General features: G+C 39.3%; 1 protein-coding gene across 1 annotated transcript; it reads left to right on the top strand.

The window, feature by feature from the left end:
• The first annotated feature begins 1157 nt into the window (after positions 1–1157).
• On the top strand, positions 1158–16662 carry nup205 (nucleoporin 205). The gene is given in 44 exon segments (XM_043263891.1): positions 1158–1212; positions 2031–2173; positions 2259–2430; positions 2539–2634; positions 2637–2682; positions 2969–3128; positions 3203–3431; positions 3586–3750; positions 3985–4160; positions 4336–4452; positions 4654–4791; positions 4956–5106; positions 5208–5416; positions 5628–5810; positions 5984–6034; positions 6492–6701; positions 6793–7030; positions 7830–7949; positions 7952–8018; positions 8133–8253; positions 8336–8414; positions 8490–8654; positions 8749–8873; positions 8975–9089; positions 9887–10036; positions 10114–10188; positions 10297–10454; positions 10531–10611; positions 11335–11526; positions 11613–11817; positions 11939–12037; positions 12513–12658; positions 12767–13080; positions 13171–13309; positions 14320–14446; positions 14513–14586; positions 14792–14873; positions 14876–14922; positions 15268–15373; positions 15450–15607; positions 15688–15817; positions 15941–16045; positions 16140–16198; positions 16339–16662. Coding segments are annotated over 44 exon segments (5904 nt in total). The 5' UTR covers positions 1158–1184; the 3' UTR covers positions 16492–16662.
• The last annotated feature ends 96 nt before the right edge of the window (positions 16663–16758 follow it).

The raw sequence follows: 16758 nt of genomic DNA, 5'->3' as shown, positions 1-16758 counted from the left end.
TGAATAAAACACCATTTAGGGCATTGCAATTTAAATGGACTTTCCAACAGACTATCACACTTCCGTTAGGGGGCCATATCTAACTATTAAATAATAATTATAACTTTTGCCTCAGTACATTTTTGGCTAAAGTAGTTGTCAAGTTGTGGTATAGGGCAGGATACACTGAAAAGAAAAATGTTGGATTTACTTCAAAACGGAAATTGCTAGTAGGCTAATTGTCACAAATAATAATAAAAAAAACATTTTCAAATAGAAAGACTGAAACTTTATAGTCTCCTTACACTTAAACAGTATTTATATAGGCATGTGTCGATCATAAAATAATCTGACATTAAGATACTAATATCCACTTGCTGGAGTGTCAGATAGCCTATGTATTTTCCTCAAGGAGAGCATAAGGTAAAACCCCGTTCCTGGTAAAATTTACGTGGAGGATAGGATTAGTTCTCAGGCAGTTTATCGGGCAATATTTAGGGGGCTCGTATCCAAATTTCCCTTAACTGACTGTGGCTTTTTCTATAGGGGGCGCTTGGCGGCTCAAAAAACGGAATCGTCCATAGAATCGCATTTAGGTGCTGAGACGGTTTTTGGTCTTATTGATGACATGTGCATGCTAACATTATAATAGTTTATTTGTCGTTAATAAATAGCGCAGTCGGCCTCCGTCATACAAGTACAAATATGACCGAGGACCCTGTGTAAAATTATTTTTTCGCCATAATCCCTTAAACACAAGTCAACTGTGATTGGTCTGCTTTTAGAAGCGATGAAAAAAGTAACACGTACCACGTGCCAAGGTTGCCTCTGACGAGGCGACAGTCGGAAATAATACAGTGACAATAAATAGAATATAAAAATTATAAAATATAAATAATATATTTTAGTACAGCTGTTTTTGATAAATTATTGACAACTGTCGGCCCGCTAAAATCGTCGCTTATTTCAGAAACTGATTTCATGCCAACCGCAATTCTACCCACTTCTATTTCTATTCTGTTCAGAAATTATTTATGCTTTGCCCGATAACACACCAAAACCATCTTGTAAAAAAAGCAACAAATTAATAAACAATATGGCCGAAATTTACGAATGTGAATGTAAAAATAAACACTTTACAAAAGAAACCGAAAGTTATGTTTTCATACCGGCGAAATTCGGGGCAGCCCTCTCACGCTTCAGACATGGCGACGCAGATGGCGGTAAATTCAGGTATTATTTTATGTATTGCGTATTATAAACATACTTAATATGTTTCTACAGTATAGAGTATTGACTAATGCATTAGACATTTAAACTAATGTAATTCAACAGATTTAACCTACAAATACTTAGTCAGCTCTCCACGTTACCTTCATTAGTAAACATGCTTAAAGTGTGTTAGCTAACGTAACATAACCGTCACACTGCATTCATTATCTTTCCATATTATTTCTATTATTGCTATTATTAATACTGGAAGTGTTGGGGTGAGACCGTCATCACTGTGTGACCAGACAGAGCAGTTTATTTCAAACAGTAATGTCTTTTAAGGCAAATTAGGAAGACCGTCTTTACTTGTAAATAAGGTTAATAAATAAGACATTGTCTTGACGTTTAAGTTAAAAAAGTAGTTTTAAAATTAAGTCTAAGGTGATTTTAATATATAGTTACCTAAATGAGTCTTTTTTGCAGCATAACATCTATTTTGCATTTTGTATGTTTAACTTCCAGTGATCAGTGGGGTGTCAATTTTAAGTAGCTTAATAATGTTTCTCAGTGAATGTTGATATCCATGCTTCATGTGTATGTTTTGACTACCTCAATGCAATAATAATCAGTCACTACCTTTAATGTAAAATCAACAAAAAAAAGCTTGCAGTAAAAACACTTTGTGACCAAATGTTTATTAAAATTAAACAGAAATGAATTACCAATTCCGATAGTACAACATCATGTAGATTTAAATCATCCCAGCACACTACTTTCTGACTGATAATAATTAATAATTTCAATAAATATTTTGTGTCGTATTGTGAATCTGTTTGTAGGAGCCAGTCTGTGGGGCCCTCTGAAGGAGCTCTGGGAAGCTGTGGAGGGGGCCATATGGAGACGACAACCAGAAAGTGTTCATCTTTTAGATCTGCAGTTGAAGAAACACAAACCTTCCTTTCTGACCCTCTTCAAAAACCCAGTAGGTTTTACCCAGTAGGCAAAATAGTTCAACGTTTCAAAATGCATTCTTTGTTGTAAAATACAATATTTTTTTTGTAAAATAGGTGAAGAGCGCAGAACAGAGAGAAAAGGTACGGAAAGCCAGCACAGAAGGCATTGCTATTCAGGGCCAGCAGGGTGTGCGACTGCTTCCTGAGCAGCTTATCTCAGAAGCCTTCATCCTAAGTGACCTTTTTGACCTGGGAGAACTAGCTGCACTTGAACTGCTGTTGGCAGGTACACACACTGAACAAAGACATTCAGTACTACTGAAATGCGTGTCACTCGTACTGTATCATTGCAGTGAATTTATAATGCAATAATGATCTTTATGCTTATTTTTAGGAGAGCACCAGCAGCCTCACTTTCCCGGCCTGACTCGAGGCCTGGTAGCTGTGCTCCTTTACTGGGATGGCAAGCGCTGTGTGGCAAACTCCCTTCGCCGCTCATCCAGTCCCGACACGGGAAGACTTTCACGCTTGACTTGAGGTAAGTTGCTTTTCCTGCATGCAACAAGATCTAGTTCATTCTCCCATTCTTTTTTTATTTTTTAGGAAACATTTTATCCAAGAGGTTGACAGATTATTTATTGTACACTTTACAAACCATGCTTAATCTAAACTGAAATCTTCGACTGCCTCTTTAGTCTGATTTATCCAGTTATTAGCAGCCAACTTGTAAAACAATTTTAAATGATTAAAAAACATGCAAAAGGTTTATTTGGGTTATTATTGGGTTTGATTTTTTGATGTTGTTATGTTTTCTTTCCATGTAGTCCTGAATTGGTGAATCTCACTACACGGTTCACGGATGAGCTGATGGCTCAGGGTTTGACCAAACAAATCTTGAACTTGATCTCCGATATCAGCATTACCCGTGAGTTTGAGAGACTTCAGAAAGATCGGGGCCTTGGCAATGAGAAACACAGAAAAGAGGTAAATTGATGATAATTACATTTGCAAATTATGTAAATGGACAGTTTATAATAACTGTTATTCATATGGTGCAGGTGTCCGACCTCATCAAAGAGTGCCGACAGTCACTAGCAGAGTGTCTGTTTTTATGGACGTGCCAGTCGCCTCTCAGCAAAGAGGACACCCTGACTCTGATTGGCCACTTGGAGACAGTGACAGCTGAAGCTGATGGTTCATTGGATAGCGTTAACCTTGCTTTAGTCATGGGATTGCTTTATTGCCTGGATGTTAGTTTTCTGGAGCAAGGAACAGAGGACAGAGAAGGTATTTATGCTTTATTGTGACTATCTTTTGTAGCTTTAAATGCTTTATTATGATCCACACTCATAAGTATGATTGGTAGAAAATATAGGTTATTTATTTCCTAGTAGAGCAGGAAGTACTGTTTTCACAAACCTATTTTTGGTGTGTTCATTAGACTTGCTTCAGGCCTTGCCTCTGCTGACAGAGAAGCAGTATGTGGCAGCAGTGCACAGTCGGCTGGTGGAGGGTCAGGCCTGGAAGCTTCCTGGACTGCAGGCAGTGGTGCAGATGGCCTGGGCTCTCTCTCTGAGAGCTGTGTCACAGCTTCCACAGGGCGCAGGTATTAACAAACCTTTTATAGCTCAGGCTGTTATTAATACAAAATCAATTTTACTTTCATTCGCATGATACGTCATAGGTATCGTGTCTTTGCACGGTCTCTATATACAATACAATAGTTTGTTGTCAGCTTAGTCCTGAAAATGCACCAAAACATTTACAAATGTGTAAAAATTTGCTTTATGACTTTATAGGTTACTATACCCTTTCCTACTTTTGTTAATTTTCTTTTCAGCTCTAGTGGAGTTCACTGAGGCAGATGAGGCTCTGGCAGACCAGGCACTGTTGGGTGGTGTCTTCCTCTTCCTGACAGAGGGCATCCTAGGCAGTGATTGCTTCAGCCAAGAAGAATTCTACACCCGTCGACTGCATTCTCTCATTACAGATTTCCTGGCTCTTATGCCAATGAAGGTGCGAGGGGAAAGGAATTTTTCAGGATTCTGAAATAGAAAGTTCAAAAGTACAGCGTTTATATGAAATAGAAAACTTTTGTAACATTTTAAATGACTTTACTCTCTCTTTTGATTGATTGAAATGACACTTATTTTTCTGTAAAAAAAATACTAACGTTAAAGAATGTGTGTAGGTGAAGCAGTTGCGTAACCGTGCCGATGAAGATGCTCGACTGATCCACATGGCTCTGCAGATGGGCAGCGAGCCACCATCATCTCTACGCAAGGACTTGGATCACCTCATGATACTTGTAAGCTTCCCTTTACATTTATCACATACTACTCGCGTGGAATTCTTATCACTGAAAATTTCTGTGTAGCCAGGAAATAACTTGCCACATTGCTCCTAAAATGTAATTAATGTTATTTTAATAGATAATAACATTGTCACTCAACAGCACTTTTGAAGTGTTGTAATTAATGCTGAAGAATGGGGTGTTTTTATGTTTCAGATTGGAGAGTTTTACGGTAAAGATCCGTTTGAACTTGAGCTGGCCCTGGAGTTCTGGTGTCCATCAGAGTCTCTTCAACACACTTCACTCACTGGATCTTTTCTTGGAGTACCTCTCCAAAGACCCCCTCACAAACAGGTGTGAAAAGAGGCCTCTTTTTTTTGCTAAACCTTACAAAACATATATGAATTTCCTCTTTCTACAAAATATTTAAAGATTATGTAAAAATAGTAATTAACTATATGGGTTAGTAAATTAAAATATACTAATTCCAGTATATATTTGCGTATGTTACCTGTTAGGTGGTTCTCTCCAAGTTTGTGCGTCAGATGGGTGATCTGCTCCCCGCTACTCTCTACATCCCTTACTTGCGCATGCTGAAAGGTCTTGCTAATGGTCCTCAGTGTTCCCACTACTGCTTTAGTCTGCTTAAAACCAACGGAGCTCCACACGGTAACTACACCCTCAGATCTTAAAAGAGAGTGGCGTGATATCAGTTCTATTGTAAGAGATGTGTGCACCACCTTACAAATTTGTTTATATGGCTGTTTCAGGAGAGAACCGGCAAGCTGGGGTGTCGGGCAGTGTTGTGTCATGGGAGCACTTTTTCCATTCTCTAATGCTTTACCATGAGAACCTGCGACGAGATGTGCCCAGTGCCGACAGCACACAGTACCGCCACCCACCCATCAGAGGCATCACTCAGAGAGAGCTAGAAGGCCTCACAGCATTCCTCCAGCTGCTCACCACTATCATCACCTGGGTATAGAACACACACATCATGATATAATGACCGATTGAGCCTAATTCTAAAATGAAATGTTGTGTAAAATAAGCCTTTTAAATTTCAGCCAGTATACATTTCATTATGCTTTTTTATACATCAATATTATATTTGCTCACCCTATATATCGACCAGTTAATAGGAATTATTTGGTTATGTCAGTGTTTAAATATGTCCTTATATTTTTCAGAGTGAGAATGCACGTCTAGCTCTTTGTGAACATCCTCAATGGACGCCTGTGGTAGTGATGCTGGGATTGCTGCAGTGCAGTGTTCAGCCTGTGCTAAAAGCTCAAGTCTTGCTTGCTCTTGCTGCCTTTGGCAAATCTCCTGAGATCGCTGCGTCCCTCTGGCAATCACTGGAGTACACACAGGTTGATTAAAACTTCATCCTTTAATGCTAAACTGACCTACAATAAAAGAATAAATGTAATTATCTGTACTAAGAGAACTGTACTAATAAAAACAGTGTGGAATTTCCCACTTATGTGTTTTTAATTGAGTTGACTTTAATTATGTTATTTATCATTCTATGTTTTCCTCTCAGATCCTGCAGACAGTGAAAGTCCCTGGACAGAGGCAGGCTGCTGGGATTGAGGTTAACTGCGTTTCTTGTTGCATATACTGCTGGTTTTAGGGCTGGATGATTTAGGGCTGAAAAAAGTCTACTCGTGATTTTTCTGATAACAGTTGGGATTTTTATTTATTTTTTAAGATTACATTTTATTTGATTATGCATCAATTAACATGATTATAAAATGGTGGTATAATTTAACATTTTGTCACATTGTTAGTTACAATACTAATATGTATGACTGTTTTAATTTTGAGCCCTTAAAGCAGTTTTTTTTTAATTGAGAAAAGCATGCACTTGTTATAACAACTTTGGAAAACTGGTTATTGATAAAGGCATAACCATTTAATTCATAGCCTTTGTAAATTAATTGTATTAAGCCTTGTTTTGCTCTTATTTTATGAATGGGCAGCCCTTCAGAGTATGTGTGTACAAATATTCTTAAAGCTTATCCATATGTCTTTTAATTTTCCCCTAACAGGTGGAGCTAAATGAGATTGAGTCGAGCTGTGAGGAGTATCCTCTCACAAAGGCCTTTTGTCATCTGATCAGTACTCTGGTAGAGAGTGCACTTCCAGTGAATCTTGGAGCAGGATTGCGTGCACCAGGCTTTCAGCCTTATCTTGACTTCCTGCGTGACTCTGTGTTTCTGGCCTTCCCCACACGTGCTTATCGGCGACCAGCAGAAAAGGCATGTGTCCAAACGTGTCTAATCGTGTCTTATCTTGCCTCCATTTATGATTGTTTATCTTTATTGACCGTCATTTTTTTACTCTCTGTAGTGGGAAGTAGCTGAGGCAGTGCTAGAGGTGTTTCATAAACTTCTGAGAGAATATGAGCCACAGCCAGCCGACTTCTTGCTGGAAATGGTGGAGCTTCAGGGAGAGCAAGTGCCGGCCCATAAGCCCCCTGGACACAGTCTGATGTTCCACCTGCTGAATGACTCACCCACCTTCTCTCTCTGCCTCAGTCTGCTGGAGGAGGGCGCTCGCCAGCTAGACTCCTACGCCCCCTTTCCTGGTCAGTATGAGAGGCCTGATCTGTATTTTTTGCTTTGTATTTGTTATTGAAACTTTTAAAACAACTATCATTACAATTCTTAAGACTAAAGGGATCAGTTATTGGGGATATAATGGAATTGTGGCAGATACTGTTATGACAATTTGTACTATTTTGGATAAAAAGGTAAAAAACATTGGTAAAATGCTCCAAAAACATCTGCTCTTCACAAGCATGAGGTCATTGAGATAAAGCTTTCTTATTCATATTAATACTTTTATTTAGGGTGCATTAAAATATATTAAAAATGACCTTTTTAATATTAAAGTTTTTTTTTTTTTAATTAAAAAAATTAAAAATTAAAATTATTTAAAAATAATTCTGTACTTTTAAACTTTCTATTCATCAAAGAATCCTGAAAAAAAGAATAAGAATAAGAAATGTTTTTTTGAGCACCAAATCAGCATGATTCAGAATCAGTATGATTTCTAATGTAAACCTGAAGACTGGAGTAATGATGCAATTCAGCTTTGCATCACAGGATTAAATTATATTTTAAAATATATTAAATACATTTTAAATTTGAATAATATTTCACAGTGTTAGTGTTTTTACTTGTTTGAATAAATAAATGCAGCCTTGATGCATTCATAATTGTTTGACATTTTTATTTGGCTTTAAAGTTAATAGCATTTGCTTCTTTATTTATAAATTTTATATATAATTCTTTAGTAATTTTTTTATATATATTTTAGCAAATTGATTCGAATCACTTTGTGTGTATTTGAATGATGACATTATGCTGGTGCCATTGTTGCAGGTAAAAAGCAGTTGGAGTCGGCAGTGCTACACTGTCTGTGTTTGTTGGAGCTGGCTCTGCAGAAGGAGGTGACCTTTATGGATCTGCTGAGAGAAAGTCAGACATCGCTACTTGTTTCCCCGTGGAACAACTTCTGCAGGGTGTCAGTGCTCAAAGCAGACGGGCCGATCACATCACCAACATTGCCAGGTCTCCTTCCTTATTTATGCATGTCTGTCATATATTGTTTCTAACAAAACAATTTTCCCTCAAATCATGGCAGGGTTGCTTTAATCTTTGATTTTACTTGTTTGGCCTTTACAGGTACCTGTACCACAGCAGCTCAAACCCTGATGCTGCTTTCCAGAGTGCCAAGATCCTGCGCCGTATCACACGCTACCCAAACATCCAGGCCAGACTGGTTGGAGACTTCACACATGATCAGGTAAGAGACCTCACGTTGTCTGTTGGCAATACAGTTATTTGGGGTTGCTTTAAATATGACAAAACTGTTTTGTAATGAGTAGATGGTGAGTGAGAAGTTGATGGCTGGTTTTGTGGAGTGTTTGGACAGTGAGGAAGCTCAGGAGGGAGTAGCTGCAGATGGTGAGTCCTTATCCTGAAAATAGCCATATAAAAGCTTTAAAGCAGCATTTAAGAACATGTTTTTTCTTTATTCAGACTCGGACCCTGAGAAACGGGTGGCAAGGATTCGTCATGAAACCAAGATCCACATCCTGAACCTTCTGATCACCTCTCTAGAGCTAAAGGGCCCCAATCTGGGCTTGTATCTACTGGGCTATGAAGTGAAGAAGCCGGTTTCCTCAACTAACCTGCAGGACCCAGGTAAGATCTCAGCTTGACTCAAAATCAGATTTAGGACTCTTATGTGTACTGTGCTATGTCTGAAATAGTTTAATCTTGTAACTACATTAATAAGGTGTTCTTGGCTGTCCACGGAGCTGCCTGCATGCAATCCTCAGTCTGCTCCAGAGGGGTAGTGAGTGGCGCACTGGACCTGTGCTCACCAAACAAGCCCCTCAACTAGCTGAACTCTGCTACCAGGTACACACAGTTTAACTAATTTGCATTCCAACATTGTGATGCCTTTTGTGTAATGTAAAGCATGTTTTTTGTGTTTGTGTGGTTGTTTGTACACATGCCAGGTGATCTATCAGCTGTGTGCCTGTCCTGATACTTCTGGGCCCACCATGCGTTACCTCAGGACCAGTCAGGACTTCTTGTTCTCTCATCTGCAGCACCTTCCTTTCATTCTACCAAGTATGCTGCCTGTCTGCACTTTTGAGTTTAACAGACTAGTCTGTCCATAACTTCCAATGCTTCTAAGGCACCAGATCAGCATAATCAAATTTTTCTAAAAAAAAAAAAAAAAAAAAAAAGATGTGAAAATTCAGCTTTGTCCTTACTGGAATAAATCAATTTTAAAATGTATTAAAAATAGAAAACATTTTAAATTATGCTTATTTTTCACAGTTTTGACCAAATGGTGACCTTGACACTTTAGAAAACAAAAAATCCAGACTTTTGAATATTGGTGTAATATTCATTTTAAGTGGTTTTAACTACCGTGTACTTGCATCAAAAATAATTACAGTGTACTTATTATGGTCTTATTGTATTGCAAAAAACCTTTGCTGTTATTCATGTGGGATACAAGTAAGGTTAGGGACTGCTTACCGTGTAAAGGATGTTTCAGTGTGGAATTTATTTATGTAATTACAGATCTAATTACATATAGGTATTTTTAAAAATATAAGTACAATGTAAAACCATGTATGTACACAATAAGTGTATTTTGCCATATAATTTTTATTGAAAATTAATAATAGTTAAAGCCACCTAATATAAATAAATGTTATTTGTTATTAGCAATTTGATGATGTTCATGGTAAGACAGCCACTCACTTTATAGATTTAGTGTGCCATCTAGACACCTTTTACATATTTTTACCTTTTATCTGATTTGCAACATGCTAATCATAATTTCACATACTATTTAGGAAGCATAGCATGAAAATTAGCATGCCTCTGATTGATTTGATCTTTATGTCCTATAGAGAATGAGATTGCTGCACTGTCTCAGATGTCCTGGCTGATGAAGACTGCAGCCATTGAGCTCAGAGTAACCTCACTAAACCGTCAGCGCTCTCACACACAGAGACTGCTCAACCTCCTCCTGGATGACCAGCCACACACATTACATTCCGGTAATGCACACACCCAGAGTTCCTCACAATGACCAGCCAGACACATTGAAGTAAATGCAATTGAATCTGTCTTGTAGCAGATGGAGAGACGGGCATGGAAGAGGAGAGTAGATCAGTCAGTGGTTTTCTGCACTTTGGCACGGTCTCCAAGGGTAAGAGAAAGTTTGGTTACGTTGAAGTTTGTTCTGACGCTTTAGAAAAGAAAGGAATGAGCAGTCTGATTTTGAATATAATTAGTTAATCATCCATTGCTCTTTTAGTACGCAGGAGGCTGCTGAGTGTTTTGGATGCCATAGACTTCAGTCAGGAGGCCCCGGAGCTTCTGCAGCTGGACTTCTTTGAGCGTGCTCAGATTGAACAGGTCATCACCAACTGTGAACACGTCAATGAGCAGGGACACACAGTCTGCAACGTCAAGGTATGTGGATATCTCACTGATCTCCATGCATTAGACCTTACACTGTCATTTAATTATGGTTTCTTTATGTTTTCAGTTGCTCCATCGAGTTTTAGTTGCAGAGATTAACGCACTGCAGGGCATGGCGGCCATTGGGCAAAGACCTCTGCTGTTGGAGGTGAGTGTGTCTCTGATATTTGGAGGCCTTTTTTTTTTTTTTTTTTTAACCAGGGCAGGAGCGGTTACAGTGATATCATGCAGCTCCTGTGGAATACAGTGCCCAGCTTGCAAGACACGCTCCCTCTACAAGCAAGAGGGTCTGGTATTGCTTGATATCACTGTGCCTGCTGAAGCCATGGTATGGCAGCAAACTTCCTTGATTATTACACCGTAATGACAGTATAGTAGCATTTCCCAATCCGTGATTAGTAAAATAATCGCAGCCTAATCTGTGGGGTGATAGACACGGATGTGGGTAAAAGGTTGGTGTTGTTGCCCCCCCTTCGCACTGATTGTAGGTTCTGCACACTGGGTTAACTAAGACAGCGGTTCTCAAAATATATTTACAGAGGCGTATTATGTCACACTCGTCCGTGTGAAGATGTTGTGCAGTGCAAATCCATGAATAAATATTTTAAGTGAAGTTTTACGTATTTCCACTTTGCTCAGGGAGTATGGAGCAATGAACACTGTGTAGGGACCATGTCACTCAGAACACAGTTAATGCACGGAGCTCCCTTTGTCTATACCAGTATATTGCACATAAATACATATTCTATTTGTTAGAAAGTTTATTTTTACTTGCAGTTTAAATGATCTATAACATGTTGTTATATGTTATTTATTACATGTGTATTTATGAATGTGTTTCCTGATGTGATTGTTTTTTTTTTGGTATCAGGAGGTGAACTCAATCCTGCAGCAGGTGGTGGAGAGAAACCGTGTGCGGTGTAGTCTCAGTGCCAAGCGTCATGCTTTGCAGAGCTGGAGGAGTCTGGTTGAGACCATCCTCACAGCCTGTCCTTCAGAGCTCATCCCAGCAGACCAGCGCCAGCTGATCATCAGAGATTTGCTGCTGGATCTGCACGACAAGGTAGGAAAACTGCTTTATTTTATATAAAAAAGGATTTTTTTATTTTGGTGAGGAACAGCAGTTTGACTTGCTTCTCTTTTCTCTAGGTGTTGTCAGAAGATGCTGCTGGTGAATTGATGCCAATTGTAGCTGGGGCAGTCTTCACATTAACAGCACAACTCAGCCAATCGGTGCTGTCTGAGCAGCAGGGGGCGGGGCCAGAGGGTGGTTCTGGATCAGGATTTGCTTCAATTGCTAACTCCGCCCTCCACCTCATCCTGAGGAAGCTACTGGATTTTATCTTGTGCACAGGTTAGAAGGGTTTCAGTTTCAAGGTTGACTAATCGGCTAACCCGGGTGAATTAATTCCACCATGTTACGGGTTAAATGGTTAAACTTCTTGTTTTACTGCCTGGTGTTTGTTTACATCAAGGTGGAGGTTTCCAGCGTCTGCGGGCTCACCTTTATGGTGCTCTGCTCTATTACCTGCAAATTGCCCAGAAACCTGAGGAGCCAGAGACACTCCAAACAGGTACAGTAATATAGATATGACAAAGCAGGGACATTTTTTAAAGAATAGATTTATAATAGAGAGTGCTGGAGTTAGTCTAATAAAGATGAAATATGTCTTTTTTAGCTGATTTTTAAAGATGACTAATTACTTTTTAATTAAGTTTTTATATATAAAATTAAAAATGCAGATATGTTTCATAGCTGTATGCCAGAAGCTGCATGATAATACTTCACTAATTTGAGTGAATATTTTGTATTTTTCATCTTATATATTATTGTATCGTCTATAATAATTATATTTATGAATTCATATTAATTTTCAAACAATTTGAATCATTTTTACAAATAATTGTAATAAACCACTTTTTTTTTGGTGTCTTATGTAATTATTGCAAGGAGTGATTGTTCACACCATGTATGACAAGCATGAAGGCTTTAACACACATTATAATACTTGTATATTATTATAATATTTGCATATTATTTTTATACAGGTGCCTCAATGTGGGAGCGTTTGACCGCCCCTGAAGATTGTTTCTCCAAGCTGCAGAGAGAGAACTTGTCCATCATTGAGAGCTATGGCACTGCACTCATGGAGGTTGTGTGCAGAGATGCTTGTGACGGCCATGAGATTGGCAGGGTAAGAGCAAACAAGCCAGCATTATCCTAGTTACTGAGAAATGAGAAATTGACAGCAAGAACCCCAAATGAGCCTACTGAGTCCTTGAGAGCTTCGTCTTTTTTTCAGATGCTAGCTCTGGCCGTGCTGGACCGGGTGTTGTCTATAGACAGACAGAGCCAGTGGCTGGTGTACATGTGTAACAGTGGGTACCTGCGTGTGCTGGTTGAGAGCCTGAGACAGGACGATGTCGCCCTGCAAACTCTACTCACCCCTCAGCCTCCACTGCTCAAACCACTCTACATCTACGAGTCCAAAATGGCGCTGCTGACCCGTGTGGCTAAGACAGCGCAGGGTGCGATGGAGCTCCTCCGCTGTGGGCTGGTTGGTCAGCTGGTGGAGTGTCAGGTGTTTCACATGCTCCCTCAAAATGATGCACTCAGGTCCGCATTCTATAATCTAGATATCAAAAATGGCTGAAGAAAAATGCCTCTCACTGTCACGTCATCTCACTCTTTGCATGTCTCTTCCAGAGTGTTCGGGCAGAGAGATCCATCAGGATTTATTCCAAGTCCTCTAGAGCGATACAGACAGATCCTGCTTCCTACTCTCAGACTCATGCAGGTCATCTTGACTTCCACCACCACACAGCACCAGCAGGGGGCGGCACAGGTACAAACATCCATTCAACGGTTCCTTTGAAACAGGCTGAATCCAATTCACAAATCTGCTATATGCTAAAGTTGTTTAGCTAGTCATGAGGAAAGTATATAGTGCTACATCGTACTGCATAGTTAAGGGATTAGTTCATCCAAAAATAAAAATCCAAAAGACCTCTGTTCATCTTCTGAACACACATTAAGACATCTTAATGAGTCTGAGAGGTCTCTGAGCAGTAGACAGTAAGGGTCCTTAAACGATCAAGGTCCGGAAAAGTACCAAGATGATCAACTAAGTCGCCTATGTGACATCATTCTGTCAACTGCAATTTTTGTGAAGCCACGAGAATACATTTAGCAGAAAGAAAACCAAAATATTTTCGTCTTTACTCTCTCTTACTTACAGTACATGATTAGCACAAAGAAAACAAAAATAACTAAATAAAAATAGAAGGTCTTGCATGTTTGGAACGACATGAGGGCGAGTAATTAATGACATAATTTTTGGGTGAACTAATCATTTAAGCGCGTTAGTGTTGGGCCATAGGTATGGAAAGGTTATTAATGCTGTTGTTTAGATTTCTTTTCATGTTTTCCAAAGATGTCTATTGCTCATAATTTTTTATTTGATGAAAAATACATTATAAATATATTATAATGATTATAATAATTCTAAATTATAATATTATAAATATATATTTATATTATAAATATAATATAAATATATATTATATTATAAATAATTTTAATAAAATTCACAATTGTATTTGAATATATTTAAAAATGTTCTTTCTTTTGATGTCAAAAATGTTTATCTTTTAAAAAAAGTATTTAAAAAAAAAAAAAGTAAAATATTTAAACATTTAACAAATAAGAACAAAAGCAATAAGTAAAAAGAAATGTTTAATTAAAAATAACTCAAAATAAAAGAATACTTCAATGTTCTGAAATTAATATTATATTATCACTTATCAAAATCGGTCGATTTATTTAGTTGAAAGGAAGTAATGTGTTGATTTGTAGGTGCTGCAGTGGCTCATCGTCCACTCTGATGTGATTCAGTCCATCCTTCATGGTCAGGACATGAGCATGGGTGCTCTTCAGGAGCTCTCTCTCCTCACTGCCATCATCAGCAAGACCGCCCTGCCAGGTACAGACACACCACAGCTGCTCACATGCTCTGATATACTGATGACTAATGCTGTGGATGTTTCAGGAGCGCTGGAGATGGGACAGGAAATCAACAGTGCCGCCCTTATGGAATTACAGGGACACATCGGCAGGTTCCAGGTACAATATTAGTAAAAAGTCTTCAAAAGCTGATTAAAACGAAATCCTGTTAACAAATAATTATGTGCTTAAATGCAAGAAATCAGACTAATTACAGTTAATTATGATGACATCAGTACTGTTGATTAACTTTTGTTTACAGAATTTCATCTTTTTAAAAAAGCAATGTATGAAGTTTACAAAATGAGTGCTCCCTCTCGTTCAGCGTCAGTCGTTGTCTCTGCTGGTGCGGCTGGTGGGAACTGATCGCGCTCGCTACCTGAAGCAGATCGAGGAGTCCGTCTCCCCGGCGACCTCGCTGAAAAGAGAGAGGAAATGGAGGTTGCCATGCAACAGGTGTTACTATCTTTAGAATCACAACTTTCATTAAATCTTAACTTTAATTTTTGCCTTGAATTACAACGACACTGTATATGAATATAAGAAAATGTAAGTGTCCATATCCCAAAATAAAATGAATAATGTAGTTGCGAAGTTTAGGTGTTTAGTGGGATTATGGATGTAGAATATGAGTGTGAAGAATATTTGCTTTATAAGTATTAATAAACAGGCAATATGTAAATAATAGGCATGCAGTAAGCAACTAGTTAATGGTGAGAATGGGTCCCTTTACTAAAGTGTTACCACCAGTAGTTTAGTTCAGCCTTGTTTCACTGATATATGTATGATGTGATTTGTCAGATTTGTGCCAATATCATGGAGTACTGCCAGACTCTTCTGCTGCAGAGCTCAGCTGAAGCCCAGTTCACTCTCTGCCTGTTCAGCCCGTCAGCAAGTGAACCAGCAGGTCAGTCTCTGTGACCGTCTCCTAGCCCGTCTCTCTGTCTGGCTTCTGTAACCTAACTCTGATCACGTCGTATCAGATGTCGCCGTTCCCTCTGCTCGGGTGCCCAGCCTGGGATTCGTTCTGCTGCTGCTGAAGAACAGCGCCACTGACTTCTTCCGATATCACGACAGCCACAGACAGAGCCTGAACAAGCTGGAGCGAGTGGAGCAGCTTCCCCCCGAGGAACTCAAGGAGGTATATCTGCCAACACAGAATTTGATTTGACGCATTTGATTCAAATGCGGAATATTTAACGTGTCTTTTTATGCGCAAAGCTGTGCCAGGGTCTGGTGTCTGGTTCTGGTGGAGTGGAAAAGATCTCATCGGTGCAGAGAAACGTGCTTGCCAAGCGCCGTCTCGTCCAGCTGGTCAACAACCGAGCCAAGCTTCTCGCCCTCTGCTCCTGTATCCTTAACACACATCGGTTGCTTGGGAAATCGAGAGGATGCTGTCTGCTTTTCAAAATGACATTTTTTTTGAGATTTACGCTGGAAACGTTTCCGTGTTTTCCTTGACGGTTCTCTGAAGATATCGTGGAGACGTGCCTGTTTGTGATCTGGCGCCACCTAGAGTTCTACTTGCTGTACTGCACCCCCTCTGACCCCAAAGACTCACTTCTGCCGGGTTACAGAGGTCAGTCGTCTCTCTTTCTAGTCTTCTTCAAAGCGCAGTCAGTTTTGAGTTGTTTTTAACTGAACGGGCGGCTCATTTACTGCTTTCTGTGTAGATCCTAGCGGCAGCAGAGGTTTAAGCGTGTCGAGAGTGAGCCAGCAAGATCTTGAACAGGTATTGCATATTAAAAATTGAATTATCTGTAGGATCCGGTGATTCTTGACCGGAGTATGGCTGCTGAAAATTAAGCTCTGCCAGCAAAAGAATAAATTACAGAGTTCAAATCATCTTCTTGTGTGTGTGTGTGTGTGTAGCTGCAGAGTGACGTGGCGAACAGCTTCAGTGAGCCGTTACAGAGGAAGCTGCTGGAGGTGGAGGGTCTTTACAGCAAAACCCGCTCCCGTCACACCTTTATCCAAGCCCTGACGCGCAGGATCCGAGGCCTGGTGCATCACGCCAAAGGCTGAACGCTCACATACATGTATAGTCCCCTCAAATAGTGTTAAACATTACTCTTTTGAATTAAGTGGCAAATAATTGCTTTTTTGCAGTTTTGAATACTATCAATCAACACTGAAGATCTCTGTATTGGATTTCAGCTTTTTCTATTGTGGTAAATAAATGGTTTTCTAAACAGAGACGACGGTTTCTGTGAATTTTTGTTTTTGGGACAGTCGCTCGAGCAAATAAAGCCGTTTTGTTTCTGGTGATTTGTACAGGGAAGAGCAAAAGGC

The sequence above is a fragment of the Puntigrus tetrazona genome, chromosome 18 (assembly GCF_018831695.1).
Source record: "Puntigrus tetrazona isolate hp1 chromosome 18, ASM1883169v1, whole genome shotgun sequence".
Taxonomy (NCBI): Eukaryota; Metazoa; Chordata; class Actinopteri; order Cypriniformes; family Cyprinidae; genus Puntigrus; species Puntigrus tetrazona.
This window is presented reverse-complemented; position numbering and strand designations above follow the sequence as displayed.